The sequence below is a fragment of the Myxocyprinus asiaticus genome, chromosome 10, assembly GCF_019703515.2.
Source record: "Myxocyprinus asiaticus isolate MX2 ecotype Aquarium Trade chromosome 10, UBuf_Myxa_2, whole genome shotgun sequence".
In the NCBI taxonomy this organism is placed as follows: domain Eukaryota; kingdom Metazoa; phylum Chordata; class Actinopteri; order Cypriniformes; family Catostomidae; genus Myxocyprinus; species Myxocyprinus asiaticus.
The window spans coordinates 19487231-19513493 of NC_059353.1; the positions used below are offsets into that span (position 1 = coordinate 19487231).

A 26263-nucleotide genomic window follows, 5' to 3' on the forward strand; every position below is an offset into this window, starting at 1 on the left:
GGCCAGCCCAGGCTCTGTTGGCACCCTTGGTGAGATTTTAGATTTTGTGTGTTTGCTGGGATCCAAGGAAATCTGCTTGTCAATTTACAGTATTAGTCTTACATATTCAATTGAGCAGGTGTGTGCGATTATTTTGGTACAGGGGCCACATCAGCCATTAAGTAGAACATGGAAGAGAGAAGATAAAATGTTCTGCATAGCTGTATCTTTCAAGCCCAGAAGTAGTAGTGTGCTCATGCACTCAGTGAATGATGCACAATTTTCTGAAATGTATACAGACTGATGGGACCATTCTGTGATTGCTTTAAGTTTTGCTGCTACTTTTCTATCATGTATTAGTACTGAATAAACTGAATAAAGGCTGAATACAATCATTAATCGATTATTTGACCATACTTCAATGCAATAGTAATTTAGTATTCAGTTTAACATTCTCAGGAGTCTGGTTTAATAGTAAAATAAAATGTTTGGAAATTATAGATTCTAAAACTTGTTTTAATGTTGGCCGCAAAGTGGACCTGTTTACTTGCTTTATTCTCAAAACATTATCAACCCGTTTACATGCTTATGGGTCATGATGTGAGTCTCGTCAATAGTTTGATTGGCATCCCAATTGAATAAAACAGGCTGCATGGCACTGATAAATTATTACTGCCAGAGTAACATTCACATACAGGTGTGAGGGACTTCAGCATTTTACAAATAACACAAAGAACAAACATTTTCCTCTCTCACTTGGTTTTGCTCACGTGTCCCCTCCGTGTGCAAATGATGCGAAGATCTGTTGGGATTCTACTAAAGTTCATCACTGAAAAGGTTTGCTCGCAGACTTGGCACTAAACGGCACACGCAGCCTCACGAATGGACACTGTGTGGCTGCATCACACATTTCTTTTAGCATAATAATGCACTATAGAGCGCTAAGTATTTTATTTTATTTTTTCGAAGAGGAGAGAGAGAGCGCGCACTGGCATACATGGTTGCCAGATTGCATAAATTAAGTATGACATAAGGTAAAATATTTCCTTTTAGTGCATGTATAAATCTCTGATTGGGGTGTTGCATCTAGTATCTGGCAACCCTGAGCATATTAAAAGCTTGTGGATGTGCAATAGGTCCAAAAGCCAGATAAATGAAAGATCTAATAAAAAAACGTTCATGATAAATCGACCTGTGGGCAGTAGTTTGCCCTGGGCTGCAATTGAGGGTGCTTTAAGGTTTGTTTGAGGGTGCTTAGCATGAATGCTTTAGACTACAGTTCTAATCATGGTCTCTTTTAAAAGAAGACACTTAGGAGATTTTTTCGGTGAAGTGAAAGCAAGCAGCAATATAACTGAAATTAAAACAACATTATAGAAGCTTGTTTTAGAAGTTTATTTTAAAGAAAATACACTGCACTTAACTTGCACTAAACTTAAATAAAACAAGCAAAAAATGGCCCACATCGTTCGTGCCAGTTAAGAGGTTCTAAATAAGCTATTTCAAAGTAATGTAAATTAACATCAATGGCTGACATGAACAGTCGTTAACTTGTGATTCTTACCTTATATATTGTTCTTTTTTTCTGCTCCTCTTCTTTGTGCCGCTTCCTGCCTTGTGCACCTGATAATTTGGCCCTTTTTTCACTCATTTTGTCCACATATGATAAGGATCTGATTATAATATAATCACGTGTGTTGTGCTGAGTGACTCCAGCCAGGTCTCCTAAGCAACCAAAATGGCCCGGTTGCTAGGGAGGGTAGAGTCACATGGGGTAACCTCCTCGTGGTCGCGATTAGTGGTTCTCTCTCTCAATGGGGCATGTGGTAGGTTGTGCGTGGATCACGGAGAATAGCATGAGCCTCCACATGCTGTGAGTCTCCATGGTGTCATGCACAGTGAGCTACGTGATAGGATGTGCGGATTGACTATTTCAGAAGTGGAGGCAACTGAGACTTGTCCTCCGCCACCTGGATTGAGGTGAGTAACCGGGCCACCACGAGGACCTAGTAAGCATTGGGAATTGGGCATACCAAATAAACAAAATAAAAAATAAAAAAAGAGAAATTAATTTATATAATCGCATAGTGCTAGTGCTCAGTATATGGTTAGAAGGGTGCACAGTTGTCACGAGAGCACAGATAGAGCTCCTAACTTTGTAACATGATTGCAGTGGCAAGTGAGCTACCATTTGAACACCTGCCTTTCACTGTGAGGCGCGATGCGAGTGCGAAGTGAAAGTACGAGAGCGAGGTGATTGTCTGTGTTCCGCGACTGCTACCAGGTCGTAATAATGTATAACGTGCCAGTAAATGCAGCTGGTGGTGTTTCTGGTGCCCCCCAGGGAGCTGGTGCCCTACGCAGACTGCATAATATGCGTATAGGGAGTGACGGTACTGTTTACCAGCTAACGGAAACCCTGCTGCTGTCTCCAAGGTCTCTGTTTGATAGTGCACTAACAAATGCAGAAGTTGGAGACATTGCTGGAACCCTGCAGGTAATCTACACTGTCATTAACCCATTTAATCCCACTGGTTACAATTGTGACCAGGGTCTAAAAGGACTTTTTGATGTATTTTGCACAGAGTTGTCAATTGTAAATGATAGTGCAGACTTATTTTCATGAGTGGTGCAAATAGTCACATGACCAGAGCTATTTAATTCCACTGTGCTCCTGGAAAGATTATGTCTGTCAAAACTGTATAAAAAGAAGCGAATAAATCCTGTCATAATACACTTACAACTACCATATTTTGTACATAATTTAAATTGAGTTGTGCTGTGTTCATTTTCTGTTGGTGGGTAGATTTTGTGTGGATGACTGAAAAATACATCTGGATGAAGCATATTTTGCCCACTCATGTATATAAAGATATTGCGATTAATCACAATTAACTAAAAAAAAATAAAAAATGATTTGTTTAATCGCAATTAAAATTTTTAATCGTTTGACAGACCTAGTATGAGCACTTTGTGTTTTTATGTTAGCACAACACCGGCTCCACACAAGAACTCAAATGAAGTGTGCAGCACATGCAAACTATATATTTATCTCATTAAATCGCAGCTTTTGCTGTTAAATAATCTATTAATTTGGGCACTGAATGATATTCGTACATCAGATGGTATCGGGTTTTGGTATCGGAACATTTTTATAGCACAAGTACAGGTACATGAGCGCGGTATCGGACCTGATTCTGATATCAGTATCCTACTTTGTATATACAGTGCATCCGGAAAGGATTCACAGCGCTTCATTTTTTCCACATTTTGTTGTGTTACAGCCTTATTCCAAAATGGATTAAATTCATTATTTTCCTCAAAATTCTACAAACAATACCCCATAATGACATAGTGAAAAAAGTTTTTGAAATCTTTGCAAATTTAAAAAAAAAATAAATACAAAAAATACAAAAATCACATGTACATAAGTATTCACAGCCTTTGCTCAATACTTTGATGAAGCACCTTTGGCACCAATTACAGCCTCAAGTCTTTTTGAGTATGATGCTACAAGTTTGGCACACCTATTTTTGGGCAGTTTCTCCCATTCTTCTTTGCAGGACCTCTCAAGCTCCATCAGGTTGGATGGGGAGCATCAGTGCCCAGCCATTTTCAGATCTCTCCAGAGATGTTCAATCGGGTTCAAGTCTGGGCTCTGGCTGGGCCACTCAAGGACATTCACAGAGTTGTCCCGGAGCCACTTCTTTGTTATCTTGGCTGTTTGCTTAGGGTCATTGTCCTGTTGGAAGATGAACCTTCGCCCCAGTCTGAGGTCCAGAGTGCTCTGGAGCAGGTTTTCATCAAGGATGTCAATGTACATTGCTGCATTCATCTTTCCCTCGATCCTGACTAGTCTCCCAGTTCCTGCTGCTGAAAAACATCCCACAGCATGATGCTGCCACCACCATGCTTCACTGTAGGGATGGTATTAGCCAGTGATGAGCGGTGCCTGGTTTCCTCCAGACATGACGCTTGCCATTCAGGCCAAAGAGTTCAATTTTTGTTTCTCATGATCTGAGAGTCCTTCAGGTGCCTTTTGGCAAACTCCAGGCGGGCTGTCGTGTGCCTTTTACGGAGGAGTGGCTTCCGTCTCGCCACTCTACCATACAGGCCTGATTGGTGGAGTGCTGCAGAGATGGTTGTTCTTCTGAAAGGTTCTCCTCTCTCCACAGAGAAATGCTGGAGCTCTGTCAGAGTGACCATTGGGTTCTTGGTCACCTCCCTGACTAAGGCCCTTCTCCCCCGATCGCTCAGTTTGGCCAGGCGGCCAGCTCTAGGAAGAGTCCTGGTGGTTCCAAACTTCTTCCATTTACGGATGATGGAGGCCACTGTGCTCATTGGGACCTTCAATGCTGCAGAAATGTTTCTGTACCCTTCCCCAGATCTGTGCCTCAATACAATCCTGTCTCGGAGGTCTACAGACAATTCCTTGGACTTCATGGCTTGGTTTGTGCTCTGACATGCACTGTTAACTGTGGGACCTTATATAGACAGGTGTGTGCCTTTCCAAATCATGTCCAATCAAGTGAATTTACCACAGGTGGACTCCAATCAAGTTGTAGAAACAACTCAAGGATGATCAGTGGAAACAGGATGCACCTGAGCTCAATTTTGAGTGTCATGGCAAAGGCTGTGAATACTTATGTACATGATTTTTTTTTTTCGTTTTTTATTTTTTAAAAATTTGCAAAGATTTCAAACAAACTTCTTTCACGTTGTCATTATGGGATATTGTTTGTAGAATTTTGAGGAAAATAATGAATTTAATCCATTTTGGAATAAGGCTGTAACATAACAAAATGTGGAAAAAGTGAAGCGCTGTGAATACTTTCTGGATGCACTGTATATCTTCTTTAGAGTGAAATCCCAGCCATAATTTTTTCTTCTTTTTTTTACAGTATATAATGCGCTGGGTTCTAGACTACCAGGGCTGTCAGTATATAACAGTAACAGTTGCTGGTAACCAAGAAAAACCCACATTATCTAAATTCAAGGATAAACTTTTTACTTTGTGACCTTTTTTTTCATATTGCTTGAAAGTATTCACAATCTATTTTTTTTCTTAATTTAATCTAATTTTTTCCAGCAACATACCTGTGCGTTCAGAGCATAAAGAATGCATGCCTGTTGTCAGAACAGGAATGCATTCTATATCCTGAGTGCAATGCAAGCATGACCGTGCATTGTTTTAAAAGAGATAGCAAGTAAAGCACAAGTGATTGATTTACTCTGCCTGGGCCTGACCGGAGTGGTAGGATGTCACCTAGAGTTGACAGGAGTACTCAAATTAGCTCAAAGTTCATGCTCTCTCTAAAAGGGGTATTCGCAAACAGACTAATTAATAATTAATAGTTATTTAAACTGTTACAGATAAAAAGCTTTCCCTTTGAAAATAATGATAAATATTGACCATGCAGTGTTAATGTGTGTTCCATGTCAAAGCTATTTACTGTATATATATATATATATATATATATATATATATATATATATATATATATATATATATATAGGGTTGGGAGGGTTACTTTTGAAATGTATTCCACTACAGATTACAGAATAAATGCTATAAAATGTAATTTGTAACGTATTTTGTTAGATTACTCAAGGTCAGTAACGTATTCTAAATACTTTGGATTACTTCTTCAGCACTGGTAGATTTTTTCACTTGTTTTGACTATAAAAACTCTGCCAGTACAAAAATACACATGTTAAAAATACATTCTCTGAAAAACCTAAATATCTTATGCAATGTTGTTTCTAAAACAAGATTAATCTTACTGATGTTGTTTTAAGGATTTTTAGATATTTATACAGGAAAACAATACAAAAATTATTGTCAAGAATATGATTTTTGCTCTAATATCAAAGGTCTTACTAGAAATTATGATCCAAATTGAATTTTCTTGATAAAAAATTATGATTGTGCCTGGTAACATGTAAAATGGCTAGAAATAGCATTTTAGCTTAGCGTAAAGCTGACAATTTACACAAGGTTTATTTCTATTTCTTCTGCTCCAAACTTACTTCATACTTACTTATCTGTCTGCTCGTATGAATGTAACACATCATAAGAAAGTGTTTCACTGCTGTTCAAATGCTCTTTGGATCGCATCATTTATATGTATAAATGTTTTCCATCTGAAAGGACTAAATATTAAATGAAACAAATGACAATAAAATGCAAAGTAATCTCTTCAGTAATCAAAATACTTTTTGAATGTAACTGTATTCTAAATACCAATGATTTAAACTGTAACTGTAGTGGAATACGGTTACTTATATTTTGTATTTTAAATACGTAATCCCGTTACATGTATTCCGTTACTCCCCAACCCTGCATATATATATATATATATATATATATATATATATATATACATACACAAGTTTTGAAACACTTGACTGAAATGTTTCTCATGATCTTAAAAATCTTTTGATCTGAAGGCATATGCTTAAATGTTTGTAATTAGTTTTGTAGACAAAAATATAATTGTGCCACCATATTAATTTATTTCATTATAAAACTAAAATGTAATAATACATTTTTTTTTTTTTTTTTTTTTAAATTGATGACTTGAACCAAATAATAAAGAAAAGCAGCCAACAAGTGCCCAACAAAGATGGGAACTCCTTCAATACTGTTTAAAAAGCATCCCAGGGTGATACCTCAAGAAGTTGGTTGAGAAAATGTCAAGAGTACATGTCTGCAAATTCTAGGCAAAGGGTGACAACTTTGAAGATGCTAAAATATAACACAGTTTTGATTTATTTTGGATTTTGTTTAGTCACAACATAATTCCCATAGTTCCATTTATGTTATTCCATAGTTTTGATGACTTTACTATTATTCTAAATGTGCAAAAAAAAAAAAAAAAAAAAGAAAAATTATAATAATAATTATAATAAAGAATGAGTAAGTGTTTCAAAACTTTTGACTGGTAGTGTATATATATATATATATATATATATATATATATATATATATATAAATCGGACTTGGTAAATGGCTGTCCTAGCATTTAAACTTATCTGTACTATAAAAACGTACTGTAAGTTTCAGCTCAAAATATCCTCGTCAGGACAAAAAGAGCATTTATTTTAACCAAGCTGCAAAAACAATCGGTTTGGATTTTACCAATTTTGTGACATCACAGAGATGAGTACAACAGCACATGACTGCCTCTACAGCAAGACATCAATGCCTTCTTGTAAATCATCGCACCCTTGCCTGCCCACTGGCGCTCAGTCGAAAGGCGAAGAGGACAGAACAAGACAGATGGGCCTAAACTTCCTGCACACCAAAGTGGTCTTACACAGGACATCTTTCTGTGCCCATCTGGACTATTTATCTACATAAACATGCAATGGACGACTGTAATCATTCATCTCGAGCCACTTTTAAAAGACACAATATCATAACTCTTAAAAGGACACTCCGATTCTGTCTTGCTGTTTTGAGGATAAATGCATCCTGGATGTGTTTTTGCACCCATCTGCACTATTTTCAATTGCTGGTCTGTGTAAACATGCACTAGATGGACATATTTGACCGTTTTGATGACTAAAAAAAATTCATGAGAAATAAGATGTCACCTGGGAACTTTGGATCTGCTATTTTGAACACAATATGAATTATGGTACATTAATTTAAATTTGGCATGCTACTATATAGTACTGTATGATTAGTTGAGCCTATTATGATTCATATGTGAGCTGTGGATATTAATCAGCAAAGGTGAAACTGATAAATCAAGAATCACCTCAAACAGATTTCTTCTAATGCCATATAGTGGTCAACAAATGGAAACAACAGTGGAATTTATCGCAAAAGGTGAGTTTAAGCTCAACAAAAGCCGTCATAAGGACAAAAGATTAACACTCCTGCTGTACATGTTTTATAAGTCCCAGTTTATGTACACAAAACATGACAACATTTGATTTAAGGAGGGTGACTTGTTAGGGAAATTGTTTTTACAGGATTAAGACATTCCTCCACAAGGTTTGTGAGGGGGAAAAAAACTCAAAAAATCAACTGAAGAGTTAATCTATACCTGGGCTGTATCTTAGCATCTATATCTATTCTGAGATAAATGAGCTCTACACCTTTGTTGAACTACTTTGTTTCATTTTCAGCTCTGACCTCACTTTTTACAGTCTGTCACTATTACAGCCGATGCATTTCTTCAGATCATCCAGTTTTTGTCAAATCACAGATCAGTTGCAAGCAAAGTTTATAGCACCCGTATATGTCTATACAGACTTTTATTTTCTTTCTTGCCCTGTTTGCTTTTTTACTGAGTTCACATTTTACCGAGGGTGTGGTTTGTGACTAAGAGTGGAGCTAACATTCTATTCAGGCCCTACCTTCTTTGTTGATGTAGCAACTCCCCTTTTTGAATAAAACCCTGTGCCAGGGAGTGCAAATATAAGAGCTTTTAAACTGTTGCCTATACTGCCAATTCATATGCTCGTAATTATTGCTAATTTTGAATTATATGATTGTTAGAATGGCTGCTTTTGTTTTGCTGTTGTGTCTTCTCTGCCTGGGCTCAGCTCAGGCTGGGAGGTTGTTGGTTGTTCCATCAGATGGCAGCCACTGGATAGGGATGAAGCATATGGTTGAGGAGCTTGGGCGTAGAGGAAACCAGGTGGTGGTCGTCATCCCAGAAGCAAGTCTGAGCATGGGTACATCAGAACATACCACTACTCTGACATATCCAGTGCCTTACACCAAGGCCCAGCTACAGGAGGGCTTAAATGCAGGTTTGAGTACCCTGTTCAGTGTAGATGTATCTACAGATCTGGCTAGGTTTAAAAGTTTCATTTACACTCTGGATATGCTCAAAGATCATACAACACGAAACTTTGAGGGTCTGCTCTTCAATGAGGACTTAATGAAGAAACTGAAAGACTACAACTTCGATGCTATTCTCACAGATCCATTTGAGCCCGTTGGAGTTGTAGTTGCAGAATATCTCTCGATTCCAGCCATTTATATGCAAGTTAATCATCCTTGTGGTGTCGACACTCTTGCCAGTCAGAGTCCAGTTCCAGCATCTTATGTTCCACAACCTTTTACTCAATTTACTGAAAACATGAATTTTTGGCAAAGAAGTGTGAACCTGGTGAGGGCTTTGCTGCAACCCATGGCCTGTGAACGTATGTTTGCTCGTGCAGATGAAATTGCCTCACGTGTGCTAAAGCGAAAAACTTCTATGGTGGAGATCATGAGCCGTGCAGCTCTATGGTTTATACGTTTTGACTTTGCCTTTGAATTTCCACGGCCGATGATGCCTAACATGATCGTAGTTGGAGGAATGGATGCCAAGAAAGCAAAGCCTTTGCCACAGGTAAGTCGTTCTAATAGCTGCCTTTATGTCACTGCTGCTGATTTTGTCTCTGCTGCTTTTGTCTCTGCTGCTGTCTGTGATCATCCTCAAATGTGAAGAGAACCAGCAAATTTACTAGCTTGACTGGCCAGTATCTCACCTGAGATAAGAATCCCGTTTGTCTGGACATTTGTTTTTAATTCAGATTTTAATACATTTTTAATATTTGAATATTTAGGAATATTTACGAATAAGGAAAATGGAAATTTTGAGAAATCTTTGAGAATTTGTGAAAATAGCAAGTGAATAAGAATACATGATGAATACATACATTGGCAGTTAGTGGATTAAGAAGTGGTTGACCTCTTTGAGCCTTTTTATAGGTCTGTGAGAAAACAAACATGTTTAGACATTTCTGAAATGTCATCACTACAAAAAACTACAAACCTCTGGGCACAGACATGTGGAGCCTCATCTATGTCCTCTTTTATTGTAACCAAAATTTTCAATCAAACAGTCCATTTCTATTTTTGGCCAATTTTTCATCAATTTAGTTTCTTATCTGACTACTTTAATTGTATACAATGATTCTGGTGGAGTAGATTGTGCCATGTCATATGCTTACCTATGACAAACTTACTCTAAAACTGCAGTTCCCTTGCTGTTCCTATAGAGGGAAGTCTGTGCAGGAGACTCTACTAACTTGATCATGATTTGCTGGTCAAAACAGTTCCCATCTGTGTAATGAGACATGTATGGTCCTGACACTTTTGGCAACAAGCCATTGTTTGAAGAAACATTCTGTATTTTATCTTCAAGCTCATACTCTGCTCTCTGTTTAAAAAAGGACAAGTGTACAAAGAGAACATATTGCATTAAAATTAACTTTAATTACACTTTGTTCAAAATATTTTCTGTGTATCATTTTTTACATTTTGAAGCCGGTTTATTTTTGGTGAGTGTTTAAATAATAGGCTATATTTTATTTTAATTTTGTTTATTTTAACAAATTGTAAAATATGAGATAACATTGTAAATATACATATGAGCATGTGTGTCCTTATACATGTTTAAATCTACCAATACTCTTAAAACAACCAGAGGTTTTCAGATCTTATGAAAAAGTCAAAACATGATTTTATTTGAATGGCAGGACCATTCGAAATTTCATGCTTGCCATTTTTTGCACTTGTTCAACAAGCATATACAGAGGAGGTTATTGGCTGCAAAAATGTTACAGTTACTTTCAAAGGCTAAAGTTCAAGGCTGTTTTTTTTTTTTTTCAATAGAAATGTGAATTTGCTGAGTGGCATTACATATTTCTAAACTTTCACCTTCTTTGGTTGTGTCACCGCCTTTCATAGATAAAGTCCCACCCAGCTGCATGTGTCTCCACCTCTTTTTAACATAAACTAGACTCACTGTGAAACATGGAAAACTTAAAGCTACACACCAACATTGTGTGGTTGTTCTTTGTTGACCTTAATCTCCACGAGTCGACAGTGAGACGTTTTCTTTCACAGCATTGATAGAATGGTTAGCGTATGGTTGCTCCTGAGTCTCTTCCTCTTTGGTTCAGCTGAAGCAGGGAAACTGTTGGTTATTCCATCAGATGGCAGCCACTGGCTAGGGATGAAGCCTATTGTGGAGGAACTGGGGAGGAGAGGAAACCAGGTGGTCGTTGTCATCCCAGACTCAAGTATGTCTATGGGTTCTTCAGAGCATACAACCACCCTTACATTCTCAGCACCCCACACCAGGGAGGAAGTACTGGGGAACTTAGAAGGCAATTTAACCACACTTCTGAATATTGATCTCTCTTCTGACCTGTCCAAGTTCCTGTTGTTCTTTGGCCAAATGGGCTTTCTTCAAAAGTTTATAGTGAGGAATGCTGAGGGTCTTCTCTTCAATAAGAACTTGATGAAAAAACTGCAAGACTACAACTTTGATGCTATTCTCACAGATCCGTTTGAGCCTGTGGGAGTTATTGTTAGTGAATATCTCTCAATTCCAGCTATTTATATGCAAATCAACCTTCCTTGTGGTGTCGACGCTCTTGCCAGCCAATGTCCAAGTCCGCCCTCTTACGTTCCACAACGTGTTACCGAATTTAAAGACCAGATGAATTTTTGGCAGAGGTGTGTGAACCTGGTAAGGAGTCTGCTGCAACCCGTTGCTTGTAAACTTTCGCATGCCGAAGCAGATGAAATTGCTTCACGTCTACTAAAGAGAAAAACATCTATGATGGAGATCATGAGCCGTGCAGCTCTTTGGTTTATGCGTTTTGACTTTGCCTTTGAATTCCCACGACCGGTGATGCCTAACATGATCATGATTGGAGGAATGGCAACCAAGAAACCAAAACCTTTGTTACAAGTAAACCTTCATATTTTATTTGCATGCTTGTTGTATTCTAACATTATCAGTACTGTTGCCCTCTTTTTGCCCAAAACATCAGATTTTTTTTAATCCCTGTTCATTTTTGTCATGGATTGTGAAAATAGCCTGCAAACGCACAAGCCCGAGAGGCCACCATGTCCTCTGAATCAAAAATTCTGTCCATCCAGTTACATCAGACATGTTAAAGGCCATTAAACTACTCAAATCATTGATTACACAATTACCATTGTAAATAATTTTTGTTTGCGATATGTGGCTTTGATTATGTTGAGGAAAAATTTAGGATTAGATCCAAGTAGGCCAATGTCTTGTCATTGGTCACTGCCAAGGACATCAGTCTTTCCCACTGACTTAGCAATAATATCAAACATGCTGATTGTCAGAGCTTCCTAAAGCTTCCATTTGTGATTTCTAAGCAAACCTCAAACCAGCACCAATACCATACTGAGAGAGAGTAGAGAGTACCAATACCATATTGAGAGTAGAGTACTGGGAAATTGTACCCTGATGAACGCGTTGGCCGTTTTAGATGTTGTAGCTTGGTAAAATAAGGCTTTTTAAATCATACCACGTGAGTACCTTGGATTTTTCTCTTTTTTCAAGAATATTTTTACCCTTTTTCCAATGAGCACCAGTGACTATACTTTTTTGATACCTTTTGTAGCACACCTATTTTTTTTCCTCTCTCTTTTTTATGTATACCATATTGAGAGTGTTTTGTCTGAACTATTGGTCTAATTAGTCTTTACATGATGAGCTGAGAAAGAGTGGGGAACTATGCGCCTTTTCTTATAACAGGCCTGTGAGAGGACATAACAAACATAAAAGTTTTTCTTAAAAATCTCTGTAAAAACAATATGAAAGAGTTCATCTACACTACTGGTCAAAAGTTTTGAAACACTTGACTGAAATGTTTCTCATGATCTTAAAAATCTTTTGATCTGAAAGCATATGCTTAAATGTTTGAAATGAGTTTTGTAGACAAAAATATAATTGTGCCACCATATTAATTTATTTCATTATAAAATTAAAATGTAATAAAAAAAAATAAAAAAACGTTTTTGAAATTGATGACTTGGACCAAATAATAAAAAAAAGCAGCCAATAAGTGCCCATCCCAGGGTGATACCTCAAGAAGTTGGTTGAGAAAATGTCAAGAGTACATGTCTGCAAAATCTAGGCAAAGGGTGACTACTTTGAAGATGCTAAAATATAACACAGTTTTGATTTATTTTGGATTTTGTTTAGTCACAACATAATTCCCATAGTTCCATTTATGTTATTCCATAGTTTTGATGACTTTACTATTATTCTAAAATGTGAAAAAAATTATAATAAAGAATGAGTAAGTGTTTCAAAACTTTTGACCGGCAGTGTATCTCTGGGCACTGAGGCAAAATACAGCATCACCTTTGCTGAAGGTGGACACCTCCTCTTTCCGCACTTTAATGCACTGCCATTAACAATTTCCTACCCTGACCACAGTGGTCATGATAGCTTTTAAAGTCTTAGATGGGCCAGTTTAATGTATGATAACTTTGAATGTAAAAATCTATAGGAACAACCTCAGATGGCACACCCACAGACTGCCCACTGTCCATTCACATTGTTTGATGTATATTGCACACAAAACTGCTCATTGCATTAATAGATGTACTGTTAATTAATTACAGAAAGCTAAAATGTGTTTTGTTTTGTTTTTGTTTTTGTCAAAACTACACTTAGAGGCTAAAGTCTTGATCAGTTTATGCTGTGTCTCAACATAAGAAACAATAGAGGTTGTGTAGAACTATTTATTTACAGTATAAAAATTGATTTAGCATTGACACTCCTTGCTTGATTCAGTGCCACATTTGGACTGAGCACTACCTACCATCTGCAAACATCGCCATTTCTTTTATCATAGTCCGGGCACATTTTAAGACAGAGAACTTTCAGCTGTATAATAACATTGTGTGAAGTCACAGTGGGATATTTCTTCACACCATTAAAATAATGGTTGGTGAATGGCAATCTGGATACGGTCGCAAACTGGCCATACTTTTCCACTGACCTGTGAGCCAAATGGTGATGTAATGGGTTTACTTGGCCACATGGTAATTTTACATGACTACCTCACACATAATCACAGTGTTTGTGTAGCCTACAGTTTTAACTTAAAAATACAGAGAAAATGCAACATTATTACATTACTCAACAAGATTGCCAGAGATGATACTACGCCCAAGGCTACAGGTAACATAATTACATTGTTATGGTTAAACTTTTTAAAGTGTATTATCTTGCTAAGTACTATAAACTGTAATAGTGGAATCATTATTAACATTGGTGTAGCAGATAGTTATATTTGGATTTTTGCCAGAGCATATAATATTATGTTTTACTGAGACTCCCATAACTGATAGCAGCTATCTTCCTTACTAAATGAGTGAACAAAACTGAACAAAACAATGCACAAAATAAGATGATAAGAGTGTTAGGAAAGCTAGCAAAGTTGGCAAATATAATTAATTACCTAGATCAGCTGCAAAGGACACTAGCGATTCTGTGTTTATCTCAAGCGAGACTGACTGAATTTAATGCCCCGGTTAGTTTGCTGGATGGACGGTGTCTGAGCACAGAGTCTAAGACATCATTGCTCCCTCCACTGCCGCTTTTGCTTGGGTTTCTTATGCTCCCTGCACTCTCTTTAAAGTTTTCAATTTGTTTATGATTTGGTCAGTCGTCCAATTGAAGCTGGCTGCATGCTTCAATTCTTGCCTTTTCTCCTCCTAGATTTTTTCCTTTGCGATCTCTCTAGTTTATCTTGGATCTCCATAGAAGACCATTTTGCACGTATAGCGCTTGTTTCCTCTGCGTTTCTTGAACGCTTTTGATGTCTGTCATTTTTGTGGGGATTTTATTGAAAAAGTTGAGTGAAAAAGTACTCCTTACTGCAGATGGTAGCTACTGTTGTTGTTTGGAAAACTGTCAGGTGACGAAACATAATCATGCCCTCCTCCCCCGATGTAAACGGTTCCTGTGTAGAGACTAGCAAGCTTTTGGGGCCGGTGCAGAACCAGATTTTCTGCCCCTGAACGGCCTTTACAGTGGTGGAAACAGTTCAAGAATACGCACTGGCCTAGGAACCCGCCCCTGAACCATGTTGGTGGAAAAGGACTATCATTGGATCTTCTGCAAATCTTTATAGTAAGGAATACAGAAAGTCTGCCATTCAACAAGGACTTGATGAAGAAACAGCAAGACTACAAATTTGACGCTGTTCTCACAGATCCATTTGAGCCTGTCAGAGTTATTGTTAGATTACAGCAATATACACTAACTGAGAACTTTATTTGGAACACAACGTCCTAGTAAAGTGCCCAACGTGGTCTTCTGCTGTTGTAGCCCATACGCCTTAAGGTTCGACATGTTGTGCATTCTGAGATGCTATTCTGCTCACTACAATTGTACAGAGTGTGGTTATCATAGCCTTTCTGTTAGCACGAACCAGTCTGGCCATTCTCCGTTGACCTCTCTCATCAACAAGGTGTTTCCGTCCATAGAACAACCATATGTTTTTGCACCATTCTGAGTAACCTCCAGAGACTGTTGTGCATGAAAATACCAGAAGATCAGCAGTTACAGAAATACTCAAACCAGCCCGTCTGGCACCAACAATCATGCCACAGTCGAAATCACTGAGATCACATTATTTTCCCCATTCTGATGGTTGATGTGAACTTTAACTAAAGCTCCTGACCCACATATGACTGACTTTATGCATTGCACTGCTGTCACACGATTGGTTGACTAGATAATCGCATAAATATGTAGGTATTCTGTTGTTCCTAATAAAGTGCTTAGTAAGTGTATATGCAAATAAAACAGCTTTGTGGTTCTAAAATTTTTGCCAGCCAATGCCCAAGTTCAGCCTCTACTGATGATGATGCCTAACATGATCGGAATTGGAGGAATGTATATTATGAATATTTGAATATTTATGAATATTTACGATTAAGTGATATGGCAATGTGGAGAAATCTTAAAGGATTTGTGAAAATAGCAAGTTAATAAGATGATGATTATATAATTTGGTAGTTAGTGGATCAAGAAAGGGTTGACCTCTTTGAGCCTTTTCATAGATCTGTGAGATAACAAACATGTTTAGGCATTTCTGAAGATCTACAAATCTCTGGGCACAGAGGTGTGGAACGTCACCTGTGTCCTCTTTCATTGTAACCAGTTTTTGCAATCAATTTCTATTCATTTATATTTTTGGAATATCTTTCATAAATTTTGTTTCTTTATCTGACTAATTGCATACAGTAATTCTGGTGGAGTAAATTGTGCCATTTCATATGCTTACCTATGACAAACTTACTCTAAAACTGCAGTTCCCTTGCTGTTCCTATAGAAGGAAGTCTCTGTAGGAGACTCTACTAACTTGATCATGATTTGCTGGTCAAAACTGTTCCCATCTGTGTAATCAGACATGTATGGTCCTGATACTTTTGTTTGAAGAAACATTCTGTGTGAATTTTAGCTCAAGCTCATACTCCACCCTCTGTTTAAAAAAGGACATGTTTACATAGAAAATAGACTGCATTAGAAATTAACTGTAAGTAAGTTCCTTTCAACAGATTTTCAGTGTATCGTTTTTCAAATTTAAAAGCGTCTTTATTTTTGGTTAGTGTTTGATTAATAGTGTATATTTGAAATGAGATATATTTAACAAAGTGTTCTGTTATATTTTAATGTCCGTTAAAATATGATATAAAATTGTAAATATACATATGAGCAGAGTTGGGAGGGTTACTTTTGAAATGTATTCCACTACAGATTACAGAATACATGCTGTAAAATGTAATTTGTAACGTATTCCATTAGATTACTCAAGGTCAGTAACGTATTCTAAATACTTTGGATTACTTCTTCAGCACTGGTAGATTTTTTTCACTTGTTTTGACTATAAAAAATCTTCCAGTACAGTAAGACAAAATACACATGTTAAAAATACATTCTCTGATAAACCTAAATATCTTATGCAATGTTGTTTCTAAAACAAGATAAATCAAATTGATCTTGTTTTAAGGATTTTTAGACATTTTTACAGGAAAACAATACAAATATTATTATCAAGAATATGACTTTTACTCTAATATCAAAGGTCTTACTAGAAAAACAGAAAGTATGATCTAACGTGAATTGTCTTGATAAAAAAATATGATCGTGTCTGGTAACCTGCATGTAAAATGGCTAGAAATAGAATTTTAGCTTAGCGTAAAGCTGACAATTTACACAAGGTTTATTTATATTTTTTCTGCTCCAAACTTACCTCTCTGTCTGCTCGTATGAATGTAACACATCATAAGAAAGTGTTTCACCGCTGTTCAAATGCACTTTGGATCACATCATTTATATGTATAAATGTTTTCCATCTGAAAGGACTAAATATTAAATGAAACAAATGACAATAAAATGCAAAGTAATCTCTTCAGTAATCAAAATACTTTTTGAATGTAACTGTATTCTAATTACCAATGATTTAAATGGTAACTGTAGTGGAATACAGTTACTTATATTTTGTATTTTAAATAAGTATACCCGTTACATGTATTCCATTACTCCCCAACCCTGCATATGAGCATGTGTGTCCTTATACATGTTTAAATCTCCCATTACTCTTAAAGCAACTAGAATTTTACAGATCTTATATAAAAATAAAAAATAAAAAAAAGTCATAACATGAAATTTCAAGCTTGCCTTTTCTTTTTCTTTTTTGTCATTTGTTTAACAACCATATAAAGAGATGATTATTGGCTGCACAAATGTTAAAGATACTGTCAGGCTAAAGTTTAAGGCTGCTTAAGTAACATACTTTTTCAATCCTGTATATATACTGTATATACAATCCTGCATGCATTTTTACCCAATGGAAATGTGAATTTGCAGTGTGGCATTATATGTTTGAATGAATTAATGAATTCATTTATTTTGCGCTTATCTAACACAATACTCAAAATGCTTTATATAACCACCACCAGTGTACAGAATCCACCTGGGTGATGCGACGGCAACCATAGTGTGCCAGTACTCTCACCACACACCAGCTATTGGCAGAGAGGAGAGAGTAAAGTGATAAAGCCAATTCATAGATAGGAATTAAAAGGAGGCCATCATTGAAAAGGGCCAATGCCAATGACATCTGCCTTATTTCTAAACTTCCACCTTCACTGGTTGATTCACCACTGTAGGGCGTTACTGGTTGTTTAGATCAGTGTTACTATCAGAAATCATTAATAATTATTTCTGTAGTTATTAATTAATATTTAAATTAATCAATTGAATCTAACTCATTAAAACCTCATATGGGGCTCCAGTAAATGTAGTGCGCTACGTTTAGGAGCAAGTTTGGTTATTAGCAATAATTAATAATTATCAAAGATAGTTATGAATTATTAAAATCAATAGAACATTGATGAGAATCAATGTTAGCTTTTTAAATCCTTTAAATCAACAGTTATCAAAGATAATCGTTAATTGTTAACATCAATGAAACATTAATTAAAATTAATACTAGCTTATTGATCATTCAAATTCAATCATCAAAGATAATTATCAATTATCAAAAATCAATAGAATATTAATAAGGATTAACATTGACGGGGCACCACCCTGAAATCAGGGACTAATAACCGAATAGTAAAACAGTCTCAATATTAGATTGTTTTCTTAGGAAAATCAGCATCCGAAGAATATCGATTTTCGGGAAAAAAACAATGAATGAAGGTTTGAATCCGAGCACTGACATCCCATCAGCATGACACAGGCGTATGCAAAACAAACCAAAACACTTCTCTTTGTAATATAAACAAAAGTTTATTTATGCAGTAATATCAATTAATAATTAATACAATGCAGTCAATAAACTTCCGACTTACAACTACAAATTAAACAGTGATTAGATATGGAAATAAAAATAATTCTATAACACATAGGGTGTGTGTGTGTGACAGTGTGTGTGTGTGTGCAAGGAGGGACGCGCACAAAATAGCGGACGTGACTCTCATGGAGAGTATGTCACGTGAGACTTCCGGCCAGGGAATATGACCGCGAATGGGGGCGGAGATGGCGTCTACCAGTTACCGCGTATATCCGCTTGTACGATAGCTTAGGGACAAAGCTGGGCTTTAGCATTTAAGCTATCTATGAGCCAAAATGTGTGCCAGAATGTTTGTGAGGGGTCGCGTGCCTGTGTGTGTGTGTGTGTGTGTGTGTGTGTGTGTGTGTGTGTGTGTGTGGTTAGTACGAGAGAGAGAGAAGTGACAGCCCTAAAGCTGATTTCGCGATCGTGGAAGAGAAAGCAGCTGTTTAGTTCATCGCTCAGAGACGCGGTGGACAGCTCGTAAACAATCCCGCGTACTTTGACTATTTAGTGGATGAACTCAGTTGCTGTCTCACCCGCGATGGTCGAAATTGCACAACAATCCAATTTGGTTGGACCACAATACAGCAAAACAAATTCGTGATAATTAATACCCTGAGTATTAGTAATGAGCGGACATGGCGGTCTGTAAACTGTACAAGCAAAAACCTTGAAACACAAGAATAACACACTATAATATTCTATCTCTGCCCAGACGTAACCTCTTACTTGAATCGCATGAGGACACAGGTAGAATGTGTTTTCCTCCGTCTTTTAACTTTGACCCGGTTCCTTGAGGCTCGGGTGATGACGGGAGGCCGTTTCCTCGCTCTGTCGGCGGGCGGTACGGCTGTTGATTGTCAGCGGGCGGTACGGCTGTTGATTCTCGGCGGGCTGGCGGAGAACTCAGAAATGTCGACTTGATTGAAGATGGAAGAGAAATCTTTAATCTCTTCACTTCTGAAGGCAAACGGATGAAGATGCGAATTGCTCGGCGGTCTCCTTCAGATCCGTTAGAGTGTTTGGTTGAACACAGAGTAATCTCAACTCGTCCAGCGAGATGGAGATTGTATGGCTACAGTTTCAAGTCGGACATTACTTTCTTGTGCCACGAGGTTGCACCGGAGAGCAGCAAAAAACTATGTCTATATTCGGTGAACAAAGTCGCTGGAAGTAATGATCTGGAAGCATTTCAGAGGTATTTCAACTCCTGATGATATCATGTTTGAGGGAATGTTCTGTTGTGTGCCTCATCCAATAGGAGTTGAGAGTTCGATCATTTAGTGAGCAAGGCTTCATGGATTTGTAGTCTGTTTTGGACTCCCTTTGTTTGATTTTGGCGCGATTTTTATCAGTAAAATTTACGACATGGAATGTGTGGGGGCTGAGTTAGGTTTTACGGCTTGTGTTAGGCCTGCCTTTGTCTTCTATCTGAATACATGAGGCCCTACACCACCATACATAGATAAAGTCCCACCCAGTTGCATGTGTCTCTACCTCTTTTTAACATAAACAAGTCTCATTGTGAGATATGGAAAACTTTACGCTACACACCAAGATTGTATGGTTCTTCCTTGTTGACCTTACTCTCCACCAGCTGACACAGTGATACGTTTTCCTTCACAGCATTGATATAATGGTTGGCGTATGGTTTCTCCTGAGTCTCTTCCTCTTTGGTTCAGCTGAAGCTGGGAAACATCCTGGTTACTTTCGTAACCTCCGTTCCCTGATGGAGGGAACAAGACATTGTGTCGATGTAGTGTCACTAGGGGTCACTCTTGGGAGCCCCAAACACCTCTGCTTTTTTGAAAAAAGGCCAATGAGAATTGGCGAGTGGAATTTGCATGCCACTCCCCCGGACATACGGGTATAAAAGGAGCTGGTATGCAACCACTCATTCACGTTTTGTGCTGAGGAGCTGAGACCAGGTCTCAGAAAAGAGATGCTCTGGACCAGGGAGAGCTTGCTCTTTTCCTAGTTGACCCGAAGCCCCAATTGGCTGAGGTGCCGGAGCACGAGGTCCCTGTGTGCGCACAACAACTCTCGAGAGTGAGTTAGGATTAGCCAGTCGTCGAGATAGTTGAGGATGCGGATGCCCACTTCCCTTAGCGGGGCAAGGGCAGCCTCTGCGACCTTCATGAAGATGCGAGTGGACAGGGACAGGCCGAAGGGGAGGACCTTGTACTGGTATGCCTGGCCTTCGAAAGCAAACCGCAGGAAGGGTCTGTGTCGAGGTAAGACCGAGACGTGAAAGTACGCGTCCTTCAGGTCTGCCACTGCAAACCAATCTTGATGCCAGAAACTCGCTAGAATGCGTTTTTGTGTCAGCATCTTGAGCTGGAGTCTGTGCAATGCCCGGTTCAGTACTCGCAGGTCCAGAATTGGTCGCAACCCACCGGCTTTCTTCGGTACGATGAAGTAAGGGCTGTAGAACCCTTTCTTCATCTCGGCTGGAGGGACAGGATCTATCGCGCCCTTGCGCAGAAGGGTAGCGATCTCCGCACGCATGGTAGTGGCATTCTCGCCCTTCACCGAGGTGAAGCGGATGCCGCTGAACCTGGGCGGGTGCCTGGCGAACTAAATTGCGTAGCCGAGTCAGACGGTCAGGGTCAGCCACCGCGATGGGTTGGAAAGCGCAAGCCACGTGCCCAAACTCCGGGCGAGGGGGACCAAGGGAATGATCACGTCAGACGTACCGGTGGGTGGGGCCTCGCGGTGGGGCAGAGCTCGAGGTGCCACATCGAGGGGATTCAAGCCCCGTAGCTATGATGAGTCCAGGGACATCGAAGCACTTACCTGGCTCCTGCCGCCCACCATATTGGCCGAGGAGGGGGGAGGAGGAGTCTCGTCCCTGTAGTCCACCGGACCCAATCCCGTGTGGCCATGTTTGTGCCACAGCTGGGTGCACAGGGGCGGGGGTACCGCCACTGGAGCGCCATACCTGCAAAGATGGGATGGTGGACGGTGGTCATGATGATGGCCGTGTGCACCGAACATGTGACCCAGGGAATAAGAAAACCGCTCTTTTGTTGAATTTTTGTGTACCGCAGCCTCTTGGACATGCGGCGAAATTAAATGAAAACTAAACAAAAGATTCTCCTCCTGGAGCAGTGGTCTGCTCACCAGCTCCAGAAAATCGGGTCTCCTTGCCCCTGGGTCGCCCGTCTCAGGGGCGCTTCGAAGCCTTCCTCGGGTTCTTGGCGGCCGGCCGTGAGATGGGTGGCATCTGCTTCCTGCGCTGGGCCCCGAGCCGGGCCATGGGGGTGGGCTGCGGCGGAGCTGGTGTTGTAGTTGCAGGAGGACGCCCTTGGCGACGAGCAGACAGGGTGCGAGGTCTTGAGCCATGCCGGGGTAGGATGTATTGTATGGCCTCCGTCTGCTGCTTCAACGCAGAGAACTGCTGGGCAAAGTCCTCTACAGTGTCACCGAATAGGCCAACCTGGGAGATGGGGGCGTCAAGGAACCGTGCCTTGTCAGCCTCATGCATCTCAACCAAGTTGAGCCAAAGGTGGCACTCCTGGACCACCAGGGTGGACATCGCCTGCCCGAGAGACCACGCCATGACCTTCGTCACCCAGAGAGCGAGGTTGGTCGCCGAGCGCAGTTCCTGCATTAATCCCGGGTCAGAACTACCCTTGTGCAGTTCTTTTAGCGCCTTGGCTTGGTGTACTTGCAGGAGAGCCATGGCGTGCAGGGTGGAGGCGGCTTGTCCAGCGGCACCGTAGGCTCTAGCCGTCAGGGTCGATGTAAACCTACAGGCCCTGGATGGGAGTTTTGGGCGCGAGTGCCTTATCCACCTGGGGATCACCGAATACCCCCTTGCAGCTCCGCCATTGAGGGTAGCGAGAGCGGGGGAGCTGAAAGTAAAAGGTGCCTCCCACGATCTTGTCAGCTCCTCATGCACTTCCGGGAAGAAAGGAATGGGGGCGGGGCATGGCCGTGGGCAGCTCCCTGAGCCCAGGAACCAATCGTCGAGCCACAAGGGTTCAGGGGAGAGCGGAGTGTTCCACTCTCAGGTCCGTGGGGGGATACCTGGCGGAGGTGGTCCCATTGAGGTCCCCAAATCTCCCCCAGTGCTAACTGGCACTGCCTCATACCCATAGGTAGAAGGACCGTGGCGGGGAGCAGTTGGGGTGGCTTGCTTTCTTACGAATGCAAGCCACGACCGCAACGTTGCCATGGTCATGTTCTCGCAATGAGGACAAGACCCATCCATGAACGATGTCTCTGTGTGGGCAGCACCCAGACACGTAAGACAGCGATCGTGGCCGTCAGAACCGGAGAGATAACGACCGCAACCAGGAATAACACACAAACAGGAAGGCATCTTTAAAAAGACATTCCATGTGTGCTGCTCTTTTAGAAAGAAAACATACTCTTTTTAGAATATACTCTTTTAGTTGTTCCTGCCAAAGCGCCCAGGGGCGTTCTCTGCACTCCACGGGTGCAGAGTGGGTGAAGCCGCTGAAATGCGCCATGGAGGTGAATGAACTTCGCGGATGAATTCAGCTTCAATGAATGGAACCGCTCAGCTCCGAAGAGAAAATCTGAATGAGTGGTTGCATACCAGCTCCTTTTATACCCGTATGTCCGGGGGAGTGGCATGCAAATTCCACTCGCCAATTCTCATTGGCCTTTTTTTTGAAAAGCAGAGGTGTTCGGGGCTCCAACGAGTGACCCCTAATGTCACTACATCGACACAACTTCAAGTGAGTGACAGATAGGGAACTGTTGGTTATTCCATCAGATGGCAGCCACTGGCTTGGGATGAAGCCTATTGTGGAGGAGCTGGGGAGGAGAGGATGCCAGGTGGTGGTCGTCATCTCAGACTCAAGTAGTCCTTAAGAGCATACAATCACTCTTACATTCCCAGCACCCTACACAAAGGAGAAAGTACTGGGGAACTTAGAAACCACAATTCTTAATATTGATCTCTCTTCTGACCTGACCAAGTTCCTGTTGTTCTTTGACCAAATGGGATTTCTTCAAAAGTTTATAGTGAGAAATGCAGAGGGTCTGCCTCCAACGAGGACTTGATGAAAAAATTGCAAGACTACAACTTTGATGCTATTTTCACAGACCCGTTTGAGCCTGTTGGCATTATTGTTAGTGAATATCTCTCAATTTCAGCTATTTATATGACAATAAAACTTCCTTGTGGTGTCAACCCTCTTGCCAGCCAGTGTCCAAGTCCACCCAATCACGTTCCACAGTGTGTTACTGAATTTAAAGACCAGATTAATTTTTGGCAGAGGTGTGTGAACCTGGTTAGAAGTCTACTCCAAACCATAGCTTGTAACTTTGTGCTTGGTGAAGCAGATGAAATTGTCTTGCATCTACTAAAGAGAAAAACATTTATGAAGATTATGAGCCATGCAGCTCTCTGGATTATGCATTTTGACTTTGCCTTTGAATTTCCACGACCAGTGATACCTAACATGATCATAATTGGAGGAATGGCAACCAAGAAACCAAAACCTTTGTCACAAGTAAGCTTTTATAATTGCATGCTTGTTCCACTGTAACATTATCAGTTTTATAGCTCAACATCAGTATTTTGCCACAACATCAGTTTTTTCTTTATGCCGGTTTGTTTTTGTCTTGAATTGTGAAGAGGGCATAATTTCCACTGAGTTAAGAGTTTCTTCTGTCCGGTTACATCAGAAATCCTTTCGAAACAACTAGATTTTGATAGAGAATGTCATACCTATACTGACTGTTTTTGCTGAAATCTCGCCCTCTTCTGTCAAGAGGTCTGTCACCCTCACAGATTAAGAATGGAAGAAGTAGCAAGCTAAACTACCAACAGTGCTGGGTAGTTACATATTACATGTAATCTGGATTATGTATTCAGATTACAAAAATCAAGTAGGAAGAGAGGGAGGTGGAAGTGAAGAGGGAGGGTTGTGAAATTTCACATAGACCGTGAAGGGTCTGTCTGCATCCTGCAAGACTACTACAAGACACGGACACTACAAGGTCAAGTCAAGTCATTTTTATTTGTATAGCGCCTTTCACAACACACATAGTTTCAAAGTAGCTTTACAGAAAATCATGCATTAACAGAAAATGAAACTGTAATATCTATAAATATCTGTATATCTTAGACTCATCATTGTGCAGTTTGATTAAATATGATAAAAAAAATGTGTATAAAAATAAATAATAAAATAATTGTATTTAGAACCCCAGTGAGCAAGCTGAAGGCAACTGTGGTAAGGAACACAAAACTGCATAAGATGTTGGTTAATTGAGGAAAATAACCATGGGAGAAACCAGGCTCACTGTGGGTGCCAGATTCCCTCTGTCTAAACAGCATGAATATAATGCCAATATTAGTTATTTATGTACAGTGCAAGTAATAGTTTAAAATTAGTAAACTAAGTAAGTGTTAAGGGCCAGTGTTTAAACAAATATTTTGTATGAACTGAAAGATTAATGACAAATGTCTTTGAAGTTCATCTTGGATTAACTGCAAAGTTCCCATGCATTGTCCTTTGTTAGGGCTGATGAAGGCTTTTGCTGGCAATTAATTGATAGTCTATGTATTCCATTTTAAAAGTGTAGTCTATCATTAGACCAAGGTGATACAGGCAGAGATCAGTGAGGTGCATCACAGTTCAACCGGCAGGTCATTTCGGTGAGGTCTATCCTAAGTCCAAGGTTTAGGCAGTGGCATATGATGTATCCCATGTCTTATGGTTAGAGCTGCCATCAGTTCATCCTCTGAAGTCCATCGTAATAGAATGAAGTGATGTCTGGCTGGCACCGGCTGCATTTAGTCGTAATCACTCAAAGACACGTAGCAGTGTAGTCTGACACCAAGCAGGAATGGAGCTGGATCTGGCCAGCTCACAAAAAGAACAGGGAAACAAAAAGAATAATATAAGAATAATTTTTGCAGAGTTATAGATCATGATAAATGTTTCTGACTTTTTCTAACTAAAGCAGCCTAATTGTGAGTTGATGGATAAATTAGGTATGTGCCTGGCTAAATAGATGAATCTTTAGTCTAGACTTAAACTGAGTGTGTCTGAATCCCGAACAGTGTTAGGGAGACTATTCCACAGTTTAGGAGCCAAATAGGAAAATGATCTACCCCCTTTTGTGGATTTTTTTTTTCTCCACTTTTCTCCCCAATTTGGAATGCCCAATTTCCAATGTGCTTTAAGTCCTCATGGTGGCATAGTGACTCGCCTCAATCCGGATGGCAGAGGATGAATCTCAGTTGCCTCCACGTCTGAGACCATCAATCTGCGCAACTTATGTGGTTGTTGAGCGTGTTACTGCGGAGACGTAACGCATGTGGAGGCCCACGCTATTCTCCATGGCTTCCACACACAACTCACCACACGCCCCACCGAGAGTGAGAATCACACATTATAGCGACCACGAGGAGGTTACCCCATGTGACTATACCCTCCCTAGCAACCGGGCCAATTTGGTTGCATAGGATACATGGCTGGTGTCACTCAGCATGCCCTGGATTTGAACTTGTGACTCCAGGGGTGGTAGTCAGTGTCAATACTCGCTGAGCAGTATTCCACGATTCCTGATAATATCTCCCAGGGGAAGCATATACGTATAAGGAGAAAAGCAGAGGCCTTAAAACTGATCCCTGTGACACTCCATACTTAACATT

General features: G+C 39.9%; 1 protein-coding gene and 1 pseudogene across 2 annotated transcripts in view; both read left to right on the forward strand.

Annotated features, from left to right (window-relative positions):
* The first annotated feature begins 8408 nt into the window (after positions 1 to 8408).
* LOC127446774 (UDP-glucuronosyltransferase-like) overlaps positions 8409 to 26263 on the forward strand; it is a 52078-nt gene continuing 34223 nt past the window's right edge. The window contains exon 1 of one of the 2 annotated variants that reach the window (XM_051707972.1): positions 8409 to 9335. In XM_051707972.1, the coding sequence (XP_051563932.1) occupies positions 8481 to 9335 (855 nt within the window). In that variant the 5' untranslated portion in view covers positions 8409 to 8480. Of the gene's footprint in view, positions 9336 to 10781; positions 11691 to 26263 lie in introns of those variants that run through there. The other variant, XM_051707975.1, reaches the window with a different exon arrangement.
* Positions 20258 to 24146, forward strand: LOC127446940 (UDP-glucuronosyltransferase 1A1-like; annotated as a pseudogene).